General features: G+C 41.5%; 1 protein-coding gene across 1 annotated transcript in view; it reads right to left on the bottom strand.

The window, feature by feature from the left end:
* Nucleotides 1-20,822, bottom strand: part of LOC139755681 (RCC1-like G exchanging factor-like protein) — a 170,065-nt gene that overhangs the window by 101,536 nt on the left and 47,707 nt on the right. The window contains exons 4-5 of the mRNA XM_071674328.1: nucleotides 13,340-13,515; nucleotides 10,025-10,127 (exon numbers count right to left, since the gene is read on the bottom strand). Of these exons, the coding sequence (XP_071530429.1) occupies nucleotides 10,025-10,127; nucleotides 13,340-13,515 (279 nt within the window). The remainder of the gene's footprint in view (nucleotides 1-10,024; nucleotides 10,128-13,339; nucleotides 13,516-20,822) is intronic.

Raw genomic sequence — 20,822 nt, 5'->3', positions numbered from 1 at the left:
CACATTTTTCAAGGCTCCCAAAATTTTCGCCCCCTCCCCCACCCTATGATCCACTTCCGCTTCCATGGTTCCATCCGCTGACAGATCCACTCCCAGATATCTAAAACACTTCACTTCCTCCAGTTTTTCTCCATTCAAACTCACCTCCCAATTGACTTGACCCTCAACCCTACTGTACCTAATAACCTTGCTCTTATTCACATTTACTCTTAACTTTCTTCTTCCACACACTTTACCAAACTCAGTCACCAGCTTCTGCAGTTTCTCACATGAATCAGCCACCAGCGCTGTATCATCAGCGAACAACAACTGACTCACTTCCCAAGCTCTCTCATCCCCAACAGACTTCATACTTGCCCCTCTTTCCAGGACTCTTGCATTTACCTCCCTAACAACCCCATCCATAAACAAATTAAACAACCATGGAGACATCACACACCCCTGCCGCAAACCTACATTCACTGAGAACCAATCACTTTCCTCTCTTCCTACACGTACACATACCTTACATCCTCGATAAAAACTTTTCACTGCTTCTAACAACTTGCCTCCCACACCATATATTCTTAATACCTTCCACAGAGCATCTCTATCAACTCTATCATATGCCTTCTCCAGATCCATAAATGCTACATACAAATCCATTTGCTTTTCTAAGTATTTCTCACATACATTCTTCAAAGCAAACACCTGATCCACACATCCTCTACCACTTCTGAAACCGCATATATATATATATATATATATATATATATATATATATATATATATATATTTTCTCCATTCAAACTCACCTCCCAGTTGACTTGACCCTCAACCCTACTGTACCTAATAACCTTGCTCTTATTCACATTTACTCTTAACTTTCTTCTTTCACACACTTTACCAAACTCAGTCACCAGCTTCTGTAGTTTCTCACATGAATCAGCCACCAGCGCTGTATCATCAGCGAACAACAACTGACTCACTTCCCAAGCTCTCTCATCCCCAACAGACTTCATACTTGCCCCTCTTTCCAAAACTCTTGCATTCACCTCCCTAACAACCCCATCCATAAACAAATTAAACAACCATGGAGACATCACACACCCCTCCCGCAAACCTACATTCACTGAGAACCAATCACTTTCCTCTCTGGAGAAAAACTGGAGGAAGTGAAGTGTTTTAGATATCTGGGAGTGGATCTGGCAGCGGATGGAACCATGGAAGCGGAAGTGGATCATAGGGTGGGGGAGGGGGCGAAAATTCTGGGAGCCTTGAAGAATGTGTGGAAGTCGAGAACATTATCTCGGAGAGCAAAAATGGGTATCTTTGAAGGAATAGTGGTTCCAACAATGTTGTATGGTTGCGAGGCGTGGACTATGGATAGAGTTGTGCGCAGGAGGATGGATGTGCTGGAAATGAGATGTTTGAGGACAATGTGTGGTGTGAGGTGGTTTGATTGAGTAAGTAACGTAAGGGTAAGAGAGATGTGTGGAAATAAAAAGAGTGTGGTTGAGAGAGCAGAGGAGGGTGTTTTGAAATGGTTTGGTCACATGGAGAGAATGAGTGAGGAAAGATTGACCAAGAGGATATATGTGTCGGAGGTGGAGGGAACGAGGAGAAGAGGGAGACCAAATTGGAGGTGGAAAGATGGAGTGAAAAAGATTTTGTGTGATCGGGGCCTGAACATGCAGGAGGGTGAAAGGAGGGCAAGGAATAGAGTGAGTTGGAGCAATGTGGTATACCGGGGTTGACGTGCTGTCAGTGGATTGAATCAGGGCATGTGAAGCGTCTGGGGTAAATCATGGAAAGCTGTGTAGGTATGTATATTTGCGTGTGTGGACGTATGTATATACATGTGTATGGGGGTGGGTTGGGCCATTTCTTTCGTCTGTTTCCTTGCGCTACCTCGCAAACGCGGGAGACAGCGACAAAGCAAAAAAAAAAAAAATATATATCTGTATATATATATATATATATATATATATCCCTGGGGATAGGATAGAAAGAACACTTCCCACGTATTCTCTGCATGTCATAGTAGGCGACTAAAAGGGGAGGGAGCGGGGGGCAGGAAATCCTCCCCTCTCGTTTTTTTTTTAATTGTCCAAAAGAAGGAACAGAGAAGGAGGCCAGGTGAGGATATTCCCTCAGAGGCCCAGTCCTCTGTTCTTAACGCTACCTTGCTAACGCGGGAAATGGCGAATAGTTTGAAAGAAAAGAAAGAAAGATATATATATATCCCTGGGGATAGGGAAGAAAGAATAGTTCCCACGCATTCCTCACATGTTGTAGAAGGCGACTAAAGGGGACGGGAGCGGGGGGGCTGGAAACCCTCTCATCCTTGTATTTTAACTTTCTAAAAGGGGAAACAGAAGAAGAAGTCATGCGGGGAGTGCTCATTCTCCTCGAAGGCTCAGATTGCGGTGTCTAAATGTGTGTGGATGTAACCAAGATGAGAAAAAAGGAGAGATAGGTAGTATGTTTGAGGAAAGGAACCTGGATGTTTTGGCTCTGAGTGAAACGAAGCTCAAGGGTAAAGGGGAAGAGTGGTTTGGTAATGTCTTGGGAGTAAAGTCAGGGGTTAGTGAGAGGACAAGAGCAAGGCAAGGAGTAGCACTACTCATGAAACAGGAGTGGTGGGAGTATGTGATAGAGTGCAAGAAAGTAAACTCTAGATTGATATGGGTAAAACCTGAAAGTTGATAGAGAGAGATGGGTGATTATTGGTGCATATGCACCTGGGCATGTAAAGAGGGATCATGAGAGGCAAGTGTTTTGGGAGCAGCTGAGTGAGTATGTTAGTAGTTTTGATGCAAGAGACCAGGTTATAGTGATGAGTGATTTGGATGCAAAGGTGAGTAATGTGGCAGTTGATCGAATAATTGGTATACATGGGGTGTTCAGTGTTGTAAATGGAAATGGTGAAGAGCTTGTAGATTTATGTGCTGAAAAAGGACTGTTGATTGGGAATACCTGGTTTAAAAAGAGAGATATACATAAGTATATGTATGTAAGTATGAGAGATGGCCAGAGAGTGTTATTGGATTACGTGTTAATTGATAGGTGCGCGAGAGAGACTTTTAGATGTTAATGTGCTGAGAGATGCAACTGGAGTGATGTCTGATCATTATCTTGTGGAGGCGAAGGTGAAGATTTGTAGAGGTTTTCAGAAAAGAAGAGAGAATGTTGGGGTGAAAAGAATGGTGAGAGTAAGTGAGCTTGGGAAGGAGATTTGTGTGAGGAAGTACCAGGAGAGACAGAGTACAGAATGGAAAAAGGTGACAACTAAGGACGTAAGGGGAGTGGGGAGGAATGGGATGTATTTAGGGAAGCAGTGATGGCTTGCGCAAAAGATGCTTGTGGCATGAGAAGAGTGGGAGGTGGGCAGATTAGAAAGGGTAGTGAGTGGTGTGATGAAGAAGTAAGATTATTAGTGAAAGAGAAGAGAGAGGCATCTGGACAATTTTTACAGGAAAATAATGCAAATGAGTGGGAGATGTATAAAAGAATGAGGCAGGAGGTCAAGAGAAAGGTGCAAGCGGTGAAAAAGAGGGCAAATGAGAGTTGGGGTGAGAGAGTATCATTAAATTTTAGGGAGAATAAAAAAATGTTTTGCAAGGAGGTAAACAAAGTGCATAAGACAAGGGAGCAAATGGGAACTTCAGTGAAGGAGGCTAATGGGGAGGTGATAACAAGTAATGGTGATGTGAGAAGGAGATGGAGTGAGTATTTTGAAGGTTTGTTGAATGTGTTTGATGATAGAGTCGCAGATATAGGGTGTTTTGGTCGAGGTGGTGTGCAAAGCGAGAGGGTTAGGGAAAATGATTTTGTAAACAGAGAACAGGTAGTAAAAGCTTTGCGGAAGAGGAAAGCCTGGCAAGGCAGCGGTTTGGATGATATTGCAGAATTCATTAAAAAAGGGGGTGACTGTATTGTTAACTGGTTGGTAAGTTATTTAATGTATGTATGTCTCATGGTGAGGTGCCTGAGGATTGGCTGAATGCTTACATAGTGCCATTGTACAAAGGCAAAGGGGATAAAAAAAGAGTGCTCAAATTACAGAGGTATAAGTTTGTGTAGGTATGTATATTTGCGTGTGTGGACGTATGTATATACATGTGTATGGGGGTGGGTTGGGCCACTTCTTTCGTCGTTTTCCTTGCGCTACCTCACAAACGCAGGAGACAGCGACAAAGCAAAAAAAAAAAAAAAAATTTTGTTGAGCATTCCTGGGAAATTATATGGGAGGGTATTGATTGAGAGGGTGAAGGCATGTACAGAGCATCTGATTTGGGAAGAGCAGTGTGGTTTCTGAAGTGGTAGAGGATGTCTGGATCAGGTGTTTGCTTTGAAAAATGTATGTGAGAAATACTTAGAAAAGCAAATGGATTTGTATGTGGCATTTATGGATCTGAAGAAGGCATATGATAGAGTTGATAGAGATGCTCTGTGGAAGGTATTTAGAATATATGGTGTGGGAGGCAAGTTGTTAGAAGCAGTGAAAAGTTTTTATCGAGGATGTAAGGCATGTGTACGTGTAGGAAGAGAGGAAAGTGATTGGTTGTCAGTGAATGTAGGTTTGCGGCAGGGGTGTGTGATGTCTCCATGGTTGTTTAATTTTTTTATGGATGGGGTTGTTAGGGAGGTAAATGCAAGAGTTTTGGAAAGAGGGGCAAGTATGCAGTCTGTTGTGGATGAGAGAGCTTGGGAAGTGAGTCAGTTGTTGTTCGCTGATGATACAGCGCTGGTGACTGATTCGTGTGAGAAACTGCAGAAGCTGGTGACTGAGTTTGGTAAAGTGTGTGAAAGCTGAGAGTAAATGTGAATAACAGCAAGGTTATTAGGTACAGTAGGGTTGAGGGTCAAGTCAATTGGGAGGTAAGTTTGAATGGAGAAAAACTGGAGGAAGTAAAGTGTTTTAGATATCTGGGAGTGGATCTGGCAGCGGATGGAACCATGGAAGTGGAAGTGAATCATAGGGTGGGGGAGGGGGCGAAAATCCTGGGAGCCTTGAAGAATGTGTGGAAGTCGAGAACATTATCTCGGAAAGCAGAAATGGGTATGTTTGAAGGAATAGTGGTTTCTAACAATGTTATATGGTTGCGAGACGTGGGCTATGGATAGAGTTGTGTGGAGGAGGGTGGATGTGCTGGAAATGAGATGTTTGAGGACAATATGCGGTGTGAGATGGTTTGATCGAGTAAGTAATAATACGGTAAGAGAGATGTAAGGTAATAAAAAGAGTGTGGTTGAGAGAGCAGAAGAGGGTGTTTTGAAATGATTTGGTCACATGTAGAGAATGAGTGAGGAAAGATAGACCATGAGGATATATGTGTCAGAGGTGGAGGGAATGAGGAGAAGTGGGAGTCCAAATTGGAGGTGGAAAGATGGAGTGAAAAAGATTTTGAGGGATCAGGGTCTGAACATGCAGGAGGGTGAAAGGCGTGCAAGGAATAGAGTGAATTGGAACAATGTGGTATACTGGGGTCGACATGCTGTTAATGGATTGAACCTGGGAATGTGAAACGTCTGGGGTAAACCATGGAAAGTTCTGTGGGGCCTGGATGTGGAAAGGGAGCTGTGGTTTCGGGGCATTATTACATGACAGCTAGAGACTGAGTGTGAACGAATGTGGCCTTTGTTGTCTATTCCTCGCACTACCTTGCGCGCATTCTCTCTCCTTTTTTTGAAAACATTTACAAATCTTCTCCTTCGCCTCCACAAGATAATGATCATACATCCCACCAGCTGCCCCTCTAGCACATTTTACACCCAAAAGTCTCCCTTTTACACGCCTAACAAACAACACATAATCTAATAATGTATATCTCTCTTTTTGAACCAAGTATTCCAATCAGCAGTCTTTTTTCAGCACACAAATCCACAAGCTCTTCACCATTTGCATTCACAACACTGAATACTCAATGTACATCATTTATACCCTCAACTGCCACATTGCTCACCTTCACATTTAAATTACCCATCACTAATACTCGATCTCATGCACCAAAATTGCTGACACACTCACTCAGCTGCTCCCAAAACACTTACCTCTCAAGATCATTCTTCTTAAGACCAGTTGCATAAGCACCAATAATCGCCCATCTCTCTCCGATCACTTTCAGTTTTACCCACATCAAACCAGAATTTACTTCCTTTCACACTCCCACAACTCCTGCTTCAGGAGTAGTGCTACTCCTTCTTTAGCTCTTGTCCTCTCATCAACCCCTGGTTTTACTCTAAAGACATTTCCAACCCATTCTTTCCCTTTACCCTTGACTTTGCTTCACTCAAAGCCAGCTTTCTTTTCTCTTCTTTCTTCTCATCTTGGTTACATCCACACACATTCGGACACCCCAATCTGAGCCTTCAAGGAGGATGAGCACTCCCTGCTTGACTCCTTCTGTTTCCTCTTTTATCTAGCCTGAGCTTGGTAACCGTTTCATCAACGAACCCCTATGGGCAGATGAACAGCTGGATTGACTGTGGACCAACTGCCGCACCTGGGATTCAAAGTTATTCACTCGACCCTTGGTGGCCCACGAATGCACCATGGTAAGGAACGCTAACTGCTACAGCCCTTTTCTGGGGCTCCTGCAGCTTCAAGGCTGTGCCATTATTAAAAAAAGAAATGATGGACTCCTCTGGAATGAGAAGTTCCTTGATGATATTTTACTCCTTTTTGTCATCTAACAATGGTACAACCTTGCTGAAGGTAATTTTTTCACTCACACTGTATGCTCAGGCAAGTAAAGTCCATAAACACCTCTAGATGTGTTCTTCCAAAAAAAATCAAAAGAGTATTTTTACATTCACTTTTACTTCATTTTAGTTCTATCTTTTTTATATTTCTAAAAAAAGGGTCTGAACTTATCTCCACATAAGAAATATCATCATCAAAAATAAGGAAGTGTATACATACATTGCTCATATATGACTAACTCTTTTACCAGAAACAACGGCTATCAACAAAAAAGTTTTGATGAGATGTTGAAGCAATATGTTGCCACAAAAAATCTGATTATAACAAGTCTATGTTTGAAGGAATAGTGGTTCCAACAATGTTGTATGGTTGCGAGGCGTGGGCTATGGATAGAGTTGTGCGCAGGAGGGTGGATGCGCTGGAAATAAGATGTTTGAGGACAATATGTGGTGTGAGGTGGTTCGATCGAATAAGTAATGTAAAGGTAAGAGAGATGTGTGGAAATAAAAAGAGTGTGGCTGAGAGAGCAGAAGAGTGTGTTTTGAAATGGTTTGGTCACATGGAGAGAATGAGTGAGGAAAGATTGACCAACAGGATATATGTGTCGGAGGTGGAGGGAACAAGAGAAGTGGGAGACCAAACTGGAGGTGGAAAGATGGAGTGAAAAAGATTTTGAGTGATCGGGGCCTGAACATGCAGGAGGGTGAAAGGAGGGCAAGGAATAGAGTGAATTGGGTCGATGTGGTGTACCAGGGTCGACGTACTGTCAATGGATTGAACCAGGGCATGTGAAGCGTCTGGGGTGAACCATGGAAAGCTGTGTAGGTATGTATATTTGCGTGTGTGGACGTATGTATATACATGTGTATGGGGGTGGGTTGGGCCATTTATTTCGTCTGTTTCCTTGCGCTACCTCGCAAACGCGGGAGACAGCGACAAAGCAAAAAAAAAAAAAAAAAATATTTGCGTGTGTGGACGTGTATGTATATACATGTGTATGGGGGTGGGTTGGGCCATTTCTTTCGTCTGTTTCCTTGCGCTACCTCGCAAACGCGGGAGACAGCGACAAAGCAAAATAAAAAAAAAATAAGTCTAGGACCACTGATAACTCCCAGCTAGGTTGCAGCTGGAGGGCAGTTGGACGCCCCAAATGAAAGATTGGAGAAGCTTATCTTAAATACATACAGACATGCCCCAAATGAAAGATTGGAGAAGCCTATCTTAAATACGTACAGACATGTTTATGCCAAATCCCACAAAAAGTAGTTCCTCATTGAACTTCCTGGAAAGAATAAGCAATTCAAGAGCACTAAAATCCATGCAATTAGAAACATCTTTCTTTATTTGAACTTCAAAGGTACCACTCATGTTTCACATTTTACTTAATTTGTTAACACTGATCTGCAAAAACTGGGCAAAATTTATTTGGAACCAATTAAATGTAAGAAATTAGTATTATAACAGTAAGCCTACCTGAACTGAGAAGTAAATACCAAAAACTATTTAATCAATTGCAAATGACAGGAAATATACTTGTAGGTTAAAATAAAGTACTAGAGCATTATATGACATAAAACTAAGGTAAAAATATGAAGTAATAAAGTTAACTGAATAGGTTACTAACCTAAAGCATATGCAATGAGTTATCAAGATTCAAATAACTGAGGAGAAATACATCTGTAATTTTAACATTATCATTAAAAGGGTACTATACAAACATTCCACCAATCCTCAGACACATCACCATGATTCATAAATACACTGAAAATCCTAACTAACCAGTCAACAACAACATTCACCCTCTTTTGTAAGAAATTCAACTACAATACTATCCACTCGTCACCTCACTACATTTCATCTTACACAAGGCTCTCACCACCTCTTTTCTTTTCACTAAACCACTTGCTATGGCTCACTTCACGTACCTCCCCAGCCTGATCACTATATCCACCATCCTATCATCAAACATATTCAATAATCCTTCAAAGCACTCCCTCCATTTCCACTTCACCTCATCTCAGCCCCCTTTATCAGTAAGCCCAACTGTTCTCTTGTTTTTCTCAAAGTTTTATCTTCCAAAACATTTATCAACCCTGAAGTTTGATGATACTTGCTCACCACAACTCTCACTTGCCCTCGTTTTCAGCCCCTGTATCTTCCTCTTGACCTCCTGCTGCTTTTTCTTGTGCATTTTCCAATCACTCGCAACTTAATTCCATCATCCCACCCCTCAATACCCTTCCTCACATGCCCTTCTCCCAAACTCCACAAATATAGTGCTGCTTAGTACCCTTTTCAATCCAGCTATTTCATTTTTTTTCTGGTCCTTTAAAATTCACTCATCATTATGAGTGCAAGGAACAAGTAATCTTTCACAATTGAGAAAGTTCAGGACATCCTACAGGCATCACTCATAAACACTCTTTCATCATTTTTCTCTTTTCCCCCTTCCCCTCTGCTATTAGATGTTGTTTTCAAGAAACATTAATACAATTTTTAAAACAAAAGGACTAACTTATACTAGTGTTCCAATACATCTCATACTTTCCTTGGAGAGATGTTCATGACAGTATTTACAGCGCATAATTACAGCGCATAATGGGAAGCTTCAAAGTCTCAAACTTTTCAGTTGACAGATACTCTACCTTTAGCAAGAAACACCTAATTACCCTTTTCAAGTTTTGCAAATGAATTAGCACTGTTCATGAATGTTGCAGGACATTCATTCCACAACCAATGAAAAGTTACTTGTGTTCTCTAAGCAGTAACTTACTCAAAACAAAAAAAAAAAAAGGTGAAAAATAAAGGAAGGTCATACAGTTCACAGTAATAATTCAACACATTCATGAACACCTAACTAGCCTAGCTGATCAAATATATCCCATAAACACATCAGGCACTCATAATCTTTATCAACAAGAAAAATCAAAGGAAATGGATGCAAATCCTACATCTCTGAAGGCCAAAAGCAAAGGTTACAAAGAGGAAACAGTGCATGTTGAAGATCATCAAGGGGAAAAGTCAACACTAGCATACAATAATGGTGTGCACAAGGGAGTGATGAGAGTTGGCTGTCTGCTGGCACCTCCTGTAGCTCTGAGTGCATGATGTCACAGGCCTAGGAAAAATTGGTGCATGGTAATCATTGTTAGGTAACAGGAGCACTGTGCACAAGCATTAGCTGACCTCATCATGGTGGTCAAAGATGGATGAGTTCCTGATGGATACATCCTATTTACATGGTAAACTGATATTCTAAAACCCTATTAGCATGTGCTTTCTCTTATTTTCTCTCAGTCTGGATGAGAAAATCAAATTTCAATATATAAGGCTTACCAATTTGTGAGTCAGTATTCATGCCTGTTCCAAAACAAGAGACATCAGACTTTCCACCAACAGCAAAAACTGTAAAGCCATACCCACATGCTAAATCTACAACCTGAAAAAGGAATGAAAAATGCACATCATTATACAGTGGACAATGTATGTGCAAATATGAAGCATGTATGGATGAATGAATAAAATAATATGCATGGTAATTACAAAAAAGTCAAATGAGGGATTTGGCCTAATAGAATTAAAGTAAAGGGAAAGGGACAGTCCACATTAAATACACTAATGACAATATCAATAGCAATGAAGAAGAGAAAAAATACTATACCCTAAAATTCATTACCAGCCATTATCCAACATTTTTTTCTTTCTCTTTTTTCTTTAAATGAAAGAAGAAACCTAACACTTCTACTTTGTGGGAACAGTCTGGAGCAAATATCTTTTAATTACTGTCAGAATTTCTGAAAATATATCACCTTAATCTCTTAGTGTCTGAAGAATCAGATACATCAATAACACAACTTGAAAATTACTTAATGTTTCTTTCTTTCCCTTGCCATGCACTACTTATGTGAATGATATCCATTACAATGTAATCAGTGAAATTAATACAGTCTTACGATACAAAATATATGCATCATCTTTTTACAGTATAAAGTCACTATTACAATCCTCAGTGACCTGCCTATGCCCAGGTTCTCCTAAGCTACCTCAATAAGGTGTGACACTCACCTGAACAGACAAAAATTTTCACTGGATGTGCAGACGGTCATTCTTAGTATAAAATGTCCTAAGAACATTTATAAAGCTAGCACAAATTCTCACAGGATGTGTAGATGGTTATATTCAGTACAAAATGTCATAAAAATATTCATAAAGCTTGGAAAACAGGCTCATGGAGTTTCTAGTTATCTTAGTATCTTTAACAATATATATGAAGTGAGTGAGTGAGCTTGGAATGGAGACTTGTGTGAGGAAGTATCAGAAGAGACTGAGTACAGAATGGGAAAAGGTGAGAACAAAGGACATAAGGGGAGTGGGGGAGGAATGGGATGTATTTAGGGAAGCAGTGATGGCTTGTGCAAAAGATGCTTGTGGCATGAGAAGTGTGGGAGGTGGGCAGATTAGAGAGGGTAGTGAGTGGTGGGCTGAAGAAGTAAGATTATTAGTGAGAGAGAAGAGAGAGGCATTTGGATGATTTTTGCAGGGAAATAGTGCAAATAACTGGGAGATGTATAAAAGAAAGAGGCAGGAGGTCAAGAGAAAGGTGCAAGAGGTGAAAAAGAGGGCAAATGAGAGTTGGGGTGAGAGTGTCATTAAATTTTAGGGAGAATAAAAAGATGTTTTGGAAGGAGGTAAATAAAGTGCGTAAGACAAGGGAGCAAATGGGAACTTCAGTGAAGGGCGCAAATGGGGAGGTGATAACAAGTAGTGGTGATGTGAGAGGGAGATGGAGTGAGTATTTTGAAGGTTTGTTGAATGTGTTTGATGATAGAGTGGCAGATATAGGGTGTTTTGGTCGAGGTGGTGTGCAAAGTGAGAGGGTTAGGGAAAATGATTTGGTAAACAGAGAAGAGGTAGTGAAAGCTTTGCGGAAGATGAAAGCCGGCAAGGCAGCAGGTTTGGATGGTATTGCAGTGGAATTTATTAAAAAAGGGGGTGACTGTATTGTTGACTGGTTGGCAAGGTTATTTAATGTATGTATGACTCATGGTGAGGTGCCTGAGGATTGGCGGAATGCGTGCATAGTGCCATTGTACAAAGGCAAAGGGGATAAGAGTGAGTGCTCAAATTACAGAGGTATAAGTTTGTTGAGTATTCCTGGTAAATTATATGGGAGGGTATTGATTGAGAGGGTGAAGGCATGTACAGAGCATCAGATTGGGGAAGAGCAGTGTGGTTTCAGAAGTGGTAGAGGATGTGTGGATCAGGTGTTTGCTTTGAAGAATGTATGTGAGAAATACTTAGAAAAGCAAATGGATTTGTATGTAGCATTTATGGATCTGGAGAAGGCATATGATAGAGTTGATAGAGATGCTCTGTGGAAGGTATTAAGAATATATGGTGTGGGAGGAAAGTTGTTAGAAGCAGTGAAAAGTTTTTATCGAGGATGTAAGGCATGTGTACGTGTAGGAAGAGAGGAAAGTGATTGGTTCTCAGTGAATGTAGGTTTGCGGCAGGGGTGTGTGATGTCTCCATGGTTGTTTAATTTGTTTATGGATGGGGTTGTTAGGGAGGTAAATGCATGAGTTTTGAGTTTTGGAAAGAGGGGCAAGTATGAAGTCTGTTGGGGATGAGAGAGCTTGGGAAGTGAGTCAGTTGTTGTTCGCTGATGATACAGCGCTGGTGGCTGATTCATGTGAGAAACTGCAGAAGCTGGTGACTGAGTTTGGTAAAGTGTGTGGAAGAAGAAAGTTAAGAGTAAATGTGAATAAGAGCAAGGTTATTAGGTACAGTAGGGTTGAGGGTCAAGTCAATTGGGAGGTGAGTTTGAATGGAGAAAAACTGGAGGAAGTGAAGTGTTTTAGATATCTGGGAGTGGATCTGGCAGCGGATGGAACCATGGAAGCGGAAGTGGATCATAGGGTGGGGGAGGGGGCGAAAATTCTGGGGGCCTTGAAGAATGTGTGGAAGTCGAGAACATTATCTCGGAAAGCAAAAATGGGTATGTTTGAAGGAATAGTGGTTCCAACAATGTTGTATGGTTGCGAGGCGTGGGCTATGGATAGAGTTGTGCGCAGGAGGATGGATGTGCTGGAAATGAGATGTTTGAGGACAATGTGTAGTGTGAGGTGGTTTGATCGAGTGAGTAACGTAAGGGTAAGAGAGATGTGTGGAAATAAAAAGAGCGTGGTTGAGAGAGCAGAAGAGGGTGTTTTGAAGTGTTTTGGGCACATGGAGAGAATGAGTGAGGAAAGATTGACCAAGAGGATATATGTGTCGGAGGTGGAGGGAACGAGGAGAAGAGGGAGACCAAATTGGAGGTGGAAAGATGGAGTGAAAAAGATTTTGTGTGATCGGGGCCTGAACATGCGGGAGGGTGAAAGGAGGGCAAGGAATAGAGTGAATTGGAGCGATGTGGTATACCGGGGTTGACGTGCTGTCAGTGGATTGAATCAAGGCATGTGAAGCGTCTGGGGTAAACCATGGAAAGCTGTGTAGGTATGTATATTTGCGTGTGTGGACGTATGTATATACATGTGTATGGGGGGGGGTTGGGCCATTTCTTTCGTCTGTTTCCTTGCGCTACCTCACAAACGCGGGAGACAGCGACAAAGTATAAAAAAAAAAAAAAAAATCAATAATAAATTACAGTACCTTATGATATTCACCAAAATCAAGTCTATGTGGGTGATGCATATAAGGCATATGCTTCTGCTTCTTTTTATGATCTGGACGTACAAATGAGCTACGCCCTATGGCTCCATGGTCAGCAACTCCCCAAGTGAAAACCAAAGTATCTGGCCGAGAACTTTGACCAACATATTCAAACTCTGGAAAGAGTGAATAAACAAATAGAATATATTAAGTACTTCTTAAATGAGCATCATCATGATCATAAACATCCCTCTATCTCTCTGCAGATATAAACACAAGGTAAAGTATTACAAATCAGAAGATGAAAGACATCATCTCCTAATGCTACTTGATTCACACGAGTCATTCAATCTTGTCCATGTAAATACCTAAACAGTTATATATTCCTGGGGATAGGGGAGAAAGAATACTTCCCACATATTCCCTGCGTGTCGTAGAAGGCGACTAAAAGGGGAGGGAGCGGGTGGCTGGAAATCCTCCCCTCTCGTTTTTTTTTTTTTTTTTTTTTTTTTTTCCCAAAGGAAGGAACAGAGAGGGGGGCCAGGTGAGGATATTCCCTCTAAGGCCCAGTCCTCTGTTGATAACGCTACCTCGCTAATGCGGGAAATGGCGAATAGTACGAAAGAAAAAGAAAGAAGTTATAGAAACAACACAAACGGGAGTGGGGGGGCTAGAAATCCTCCCCTCCTTATATTTTAACTTTCTAAAAGGGGAAACAGAAGAAGGAGTCACGCAGAGAGTGCTCATCCTCCTCGAAGGCTCAGATTGCAGTGTCTAAATGTGTGTGGATGTAACCAAGAAGAGAAAAAAGGAGAGATAGGTAGTATGTTTGAGGAAAGGAACCTGGATGTTTTGGCTCTAAGTGAAACGAAGCTCAAGGGTAATGGGGAAGAGTGGTTTGGGAATGTCTTGCAAGTAAAGTCAGGGGTTAGTGAGAGGACAAGAGCAAGGGAAGGAGTAGCACTACCTCTGAAACAGGAGTGGTGGAGTATGCAATAGAGTGTAAGAAAGTAAACTCTAGATTGATATGGCTAAAGCTGAAAGTGGATCGAGAGAGATGGGTGATTATTGGTGCATATGCACCTGGGCATGAGAAGAAAGATCATGAGAGGCAAGTGTTTTGGGATCAGCTGAGTGAGTGAGTTAGTAGTTTTGATGCATGAGACTGGGATATAGTGATGGGTGATTTGAATGCAAAGGTGAGTAATGTGGCAGTTGAGGGAATAATTGGTGTACATAGGGTGTACAGTGTTGTAAATGGTAATGGTGAAGAACTTGTAGATTTATGTGCTGAAAAAGGACTGGTGACTGGGAATACCTCGTTTAAAAAGAGAGATATACATAAGTATACATATGTAAGTAGGAGAGATGGCCAGAGAGCATTATTGGATTACTTGTTAATTGATAGGCATGTGAAAGAGAGACTTTTGGATGTTAATGTGCTGAGAGGTGCAACTGGAGGGATGTCTGATCATTGTCTTGTGAAGGCAAAAGTGAAGATTTATAAAGGTTTTCAGAAAAGAAGAGAGAATGTTGGGGTGAAGAGAGTGGTGAGAGTAAGTGAGCTTGGGAAGGAGATTTGTGTGAGGAAGTACCAGGAGAGACTGAGTACAGAATGGAAAAATATGAGAACAAAGGACATACGGGGAGTGGGGGAAGAATGGAATGTATTTAGGGAAGCAGTGATGGTTTGCGCAAAAGATGCTCATGGCATGAGAAGCGTGGGAGATGGGCAGATTAGAAAGGGTAGTGAGTGGTGGGATGAAGAAGTAAGATGATTAGTGAAAGAGAAGAGAGAGGCATTTGGATGATTTTTAAAAGCAGGGAAATAATGCAAATGAGTGGGAGATGTATAAAAGAAAGAGGCAGGAGGTCAAGAGAAAGGTGCAAGAGGTGAAAAGAGAGGGCAAATGAGAGTTGGGGTGAGAGAGAGAATCATTAAATTTTACGGAGAATAAAAAGATGTTTTGGAAGGAGGTAAATAAAGTGAGTAAGACAAGGAAATCAATGGGAACATCAGTGAAGGGGGCTAATGGGGAGGTGATAACAAGTAGTGGTGATGAAAAGGAGATGGAGTGAGTATTTTGAAGATTTGATGAATGTGTTTGATGACAGAGTGGCAGATATAGGGTGTTTTGGTTGAGGTGGTGTGCAAAGTGAGAGGGTTAGGGAGAATGATTTGGTTAACAGAGAAGAGGTAGTAAAAGCTTTGCAGAAGATGAAAGCTGGCAAGGGAGTGGGTTTGGATGGTATTGCAGTGGAATTTATTGAAAAAGGAGGTGACTGTATTGTTGATTGGTTGGTAAGGTTATGTAATGTATGTATGACTCAAGGTGAGGTGCCTGAGGATTGGCAGAATGCTTGCATAGTGCCATTGAACAAAGGCAGAGGGGATAAAAGTGAGTGCTCAAATTACTGGTTCTCAGTGAATGTTGGTTTGCAGCAGGGGTGCGTGATGTCTCCAGGGAATTTTTAATTTGTTTATGGATGGGGTTATTAGGGAGGTGAATGCAAGAGTTTTGGAAAGAGGGGCAAGTATGCACTCTGTTGTGGATGAGACAGCTTGGGAAGTGAGTCAGTTGTTGTTCGCTGATGATACAGCGCTGGTGGCTGATTCAGGTGAGAAACTGCAGGAGCTTGTGACTGAGTTTGGTAAAGTGTGAGAAAGAAGAAAGCTGAGAGTAAATGTGAATAAGAGCAAGGTTATTAGGTACAGTAGGGCTGGGGACAAGTCAATTGGGAGGAAAGTTTGAATGGAGAAAAACTGGAGGAAGTGAAGTGTTTTAGATATCTGGGAGTGGATATGGCAGCGGATGGAACCCTACTTCTGCCACTCTATTATCAAACACATTCAACAAACCTTCAAAATACTCACACCATCTCCTTCTCACATCACCACAACTTGTTATCACCTCCCATTTGCCCCCTTCACTGATGTTCCCATTTGTTCCCTTGTCTTACACACTTTATTTACCTCCTTCCAAAACATCTTTTTATTCTCCCTAAAATTTAATGATACTCTCTCACCCCAACTCTCATTTGCCATCATCTTCGCCTCTTGCACCTTTCTCTTGACCTCCTGCCTCTTTCTTTTATACATAACCGAGTCATTTGCATTATTTCTCTGCAAAGCTCATCCAAATGCCTCTCTCTTCTCTTTCACTAATCATCTTACTTCTTCATCCCACCACTCACTACCCTTTCTAATCTGCCCACCTCCCACGCTTCTCATGCCAGAAGCATAATATTCTTTTATTATACTTTGTCGTTGTCTCCCATGTTAGCGAGGTAGCACAAGGAAACAGACAAAAGACTGGCCCAACCCACCCTCATACACACGTATATACACATACACGTCCACACATGCAAATATACATACGTATACATCTCAACGTATACATTACTAGCCCAGTCGTCCCGCCCACCTCTGGTGGTAGAGTGACCCGCAGTGTATCGAGACAGACTTCCCCAGAACTTTTTTAAAGGGGAAGTAAATGTTTATGGTTGTGTTACTGGAGTGATAGTTTTCATACATGGTGCTCTGACAAGAAAATAGTGAAATTGGAAAAGAATGTAGCTTAGACATTAAAGCTTATTCTTCATTGAAATGTGAACAAATGGAGCATTTTTTTTCAAAGTGATAGAGATGGAAAGCAAAAAGATATTTTTCATGAATGTACAGGGAAACTTGAGGTCCAGATAAACTTTTGGTCTGTCAAGACTTTATTATGGCGGATGACCAACTACCTACCCTCATGTATCGAAGATATGGTTGTACTTTGTGTAGTGAAGACAATTGAGAAACATCATAAGCCAATATTCCAGTTTCATGATAAGAGAAGAAGTGGACCAGGCAGTATGATACAGTGGTTAAATTGATGAAAACTACTATTGACGTTTGTGTAAATAAATTATACATTTCCCTTTTCCACTGCCAGAGGTTGAACCATTATGTGACATTCATTTTTCATTTCATTTCATGCTAGAAGTTTCAGTTTTCTAAATTATTTTTTACATTTTTCATATGTATATATATATATATATATATATATATATATATATATATATATATATATATATATATATATATATATATATATTTTTTTTTTTTTTTTTTTTTTTTTTTTTTATACTTTGTCGCTGTCTCCCGCGTTTGCGAGGTAGCGCAAGGAAACAGACGAAAGAAATGGCCCAACCCCCCCCCATACACATGTACATACACACGTCCACACACGCAAATATACATACCTACACAGCTTTCCATGGTTTACCCCAGACGCTTCACATGCCTTGATTCAATCCACTGACAGCACGTCAACCCCTGTATACCACATCGCTCCAACTCACTCTATTCCTTGCCCTCCTTTCACCCTCCTGCATGTTCAGGCCCTGATCACACAAAATCTTTTTCACTCCATCTTTCCACCTCCAATTTGGTCTCCCTCTTCTCCTCGTTCCCTCCACCTCCGACACATATATCCTCTTGGTCAATCTTTCCTCACTCATTCTCTCCATGTGCCCAAACCACTTCAAAACACCCTCTTCTGCTCTCTCAACCACGCTCTTTTTATTTCCACACATCTCTCTTACCCTTACGTTACTTACTCGATCAAACCACCTCACACCACACATTGTCCTCAAACATCTCATTTCCAGCACATCCATCCTCCTGCGCACATCTCTATCCATAGCCCACGCCTCGCAACCATACAACATTGTTGGAACCACTATTCCTTCAAACATACCCATTTTTGCTTTCCGAGATAATGTTCTCGACTTCCACACATTCTTCAAGGCTCCCAGAATTTTCGCCCCCTCCCCCACCCTATGATCCACTTCCGCTTCCATGGTTCCATCCGCTGACAGATCCACTCCCAGATATCTAAAACACTTCACTTCCTCCAGTTTTTCTCCATTCAAACTCACCTCCCAATTGACTTGAACCTCACCCCTACTGTACCTAATAGCCTTGCTCTTATTCACATTTACTCTTAACTTTCTTCTTCCACACACTTTACCAAACTCAGTCACCAGCTTCTGCAGTTTCTCACAAGAATCAGCCACCAGCGCTGTATCATCAGCGAACAACAACTGACTCACTTCCCAAGCTCTCTCATCCCCAACAGACTTCATACTTGCCCCTCTTTCCAGGACTCTTGCATTTACCTCCCTAACAACCCCATCCAGTATATACACATATATATATATATATATATGTGTGTGTGTGTGTATGTGTGTATATATGTGTATATGTGTGTGTATGTATATATATATATATTATCCCTGGGGATAGGGGTGAAAGAATACTTCCCACGCATTCCTCACGTGTCGTAGAAGGCAACTAGAGGGGACGAGAGCGGGGGGCCAGAAATCCTCCCCTCCTTGTATTTTTAACTTTCTAAAAAATGGGAAACAGAAGGCGTCACGCGGGGACTGCTCATCCTCCTCGTAGACTCAGGTTGGGGTGTCTAAATGTGTGTGGATGTAACCAAGATGTGAAAAAAGGAGAGATAGGTAGTATGTTTGAGGAAAGGAACATGGATGTTTTGGCTCTGAGTGAAACGAAGCTCATGGGTAAAGGGGAAGAGTGGTTTGGGAATGTCTTGGGAGTAAAGTCAGGGGTTAGTGAGAGGACAAGAGCAAGGGAAGGAGTAGCAGTACTCCTGAAACAGGAGTTGTGGGAGTATGTGATAGAGTGTAAGAAAGTAAATTCTAGATTAATATGGGTAAAACTGAAAGTTGATGGAGAGAGATGGGTGATTATTGGTGCATATGCACCTGGGCATGAGAAGAAAGATCATGAGAGGCAAGTGTTTTGGGAGCAGTTGAATGAGTGTGTTAGTGGTTTTGATGCACGCGACCGGGTTATAGTGATGGGTGATTTGAATGCAAAGGTGAGTAATGTGGCAGTTGAGGGAATAATTGGTATACGTGGGGTGTTCAGTGTTGTAAACGGAAATGTTGAAGAGCTTGTAGATTTATGTGCTGAAAAAGTACTGGTGACTGGGAATACCTGGTTTAAAAAGCGAGATATACATAATTATATGTATGTAAGTAGGAGAGATGGCCAGAGAGCATTATTGGATTACATGTTAATTGACAGGCGCACGAAAGAGAGACTTTTGGATGTAAATGTGCTGAGAGGTGCAACTGGAGGGATGTCTCATCATTATCTTGTGTAGGCTAAGGTGAAGATTTGTATGGGTTTTCAGAAAAGAGGAGTGAATGTTGGGGTGAAGAGGGTGGTGAGAGTAAGTGAGCTTGGGAAGGAGACTTGTATGAGGAAGTACCAGGAGAGACTGAGCGCAGAATGGAAAAAGGTGAGAACAATGGAAGTAAGGGGAGTGGGGGAGGAATGGGATGTATTTAGGGAATCAGTGATGGATTGCGCAAAAGATGCTTGTGGTATGAGAAGCGTGGGAGGTGGGTTGATTAGAAAGGGTAATGACTGTGGGATGAAGAAGTAAGATTATTAGTGAAAGAGAAGAGAGAGGCATTTGGACGATTTTTGCAGGGAAAAAATGCAATTGAGTGGGAGATGTATAAAAGAAAGAGACAGGGTCAAAAGAAAGGTGCAAGATGTGAAAAAGAAGGCAAATGCGAGTTGGGGTGAGAGAGTATCATTAAATTTTAGGGAGAATAAAAAGATGTTCTGGAAGGAGGTAAATAAAGTGCGTAAGACAAGGGAGCAAATGGGAACTTCAGTGAAGGGCTCTAATGTGGAGGTGATAACAAATAGTGATGATGTGAGAAGGAGATGGAGTGAGTATTTTGAAGGTTTGTTGAATGTGTTTGATGATAGAGTGGCAGATATAGGGTGTCTTGGTCGAGGTGGTGTGCAAAGTGAGAGGGTTGGGGAAAATGATTTGGTAAATAGAGAAGAGGCAGTAAAAGCTTTGCGGAAGATGAAAGCCGGCAAGGCAGCAGGTTTGGATGGTATTGCAGTGGAATTTATTAAAAAAGAGGGGTGACTGTATTGTTGACTGGTTGCTAAGGTTATCTAATGTATGTATGACTCATGGTGAGGTGCCTGAAGATTGGTGGAATGCGTGCATAGTGCCATTGTACAAAGGCAAAGGGGATAAGAGTGAGTGCTCAAATTACAGAGGTATAAGTTTGTTGAGTATTCCTGGTAAATTATATGGGAGGGTATTGATTGAGAGGGTGAAGGCATGTACAGAGCATCAGACTGGGGAAGATCAGTGTGGTTTCAGAAGTGGTAGAGGATGTGTGGATCAGGTGTTTCCTTTGAAGAATGTACGTGAGAAATACTCAGAAAAGCAAATGGATTTGTATGTAGCATTTATGGATCTGGAGAAGGCATATGATAGAGTTGATAGAGATGCTCTGTGGAAGGTATTAAGAATATATGGTGTGGGAGGCAAGTTGTTAGAAGCAGTGAAAAGTTTTTATCGAGGATGTAAGGCATGTGTACGTGTAGGAAGAGAGGAAAGTGATTGGTTCTCAGTGAATGTAGGTTTGC

The sequence above is a fragment of the Panulirus ornatus genome, chromosome 19 (genome assembly GCF_036320965.1).
Source record: "Panulirus ornatus isolate Po-2019 chromosome 19, ASM3632096v1, whole genome shotgun sequence".
NCBI lineage: Eukaryota > Metazoa > Arthropoda > Malacostraca > Decapoda > Palinuridae > Panulirus > Panulirus ornatus.
Note: the sequence above shows the minus strand (reverse complement) of the source record. Positions and strands in the feature narration are given on the sequence as shown.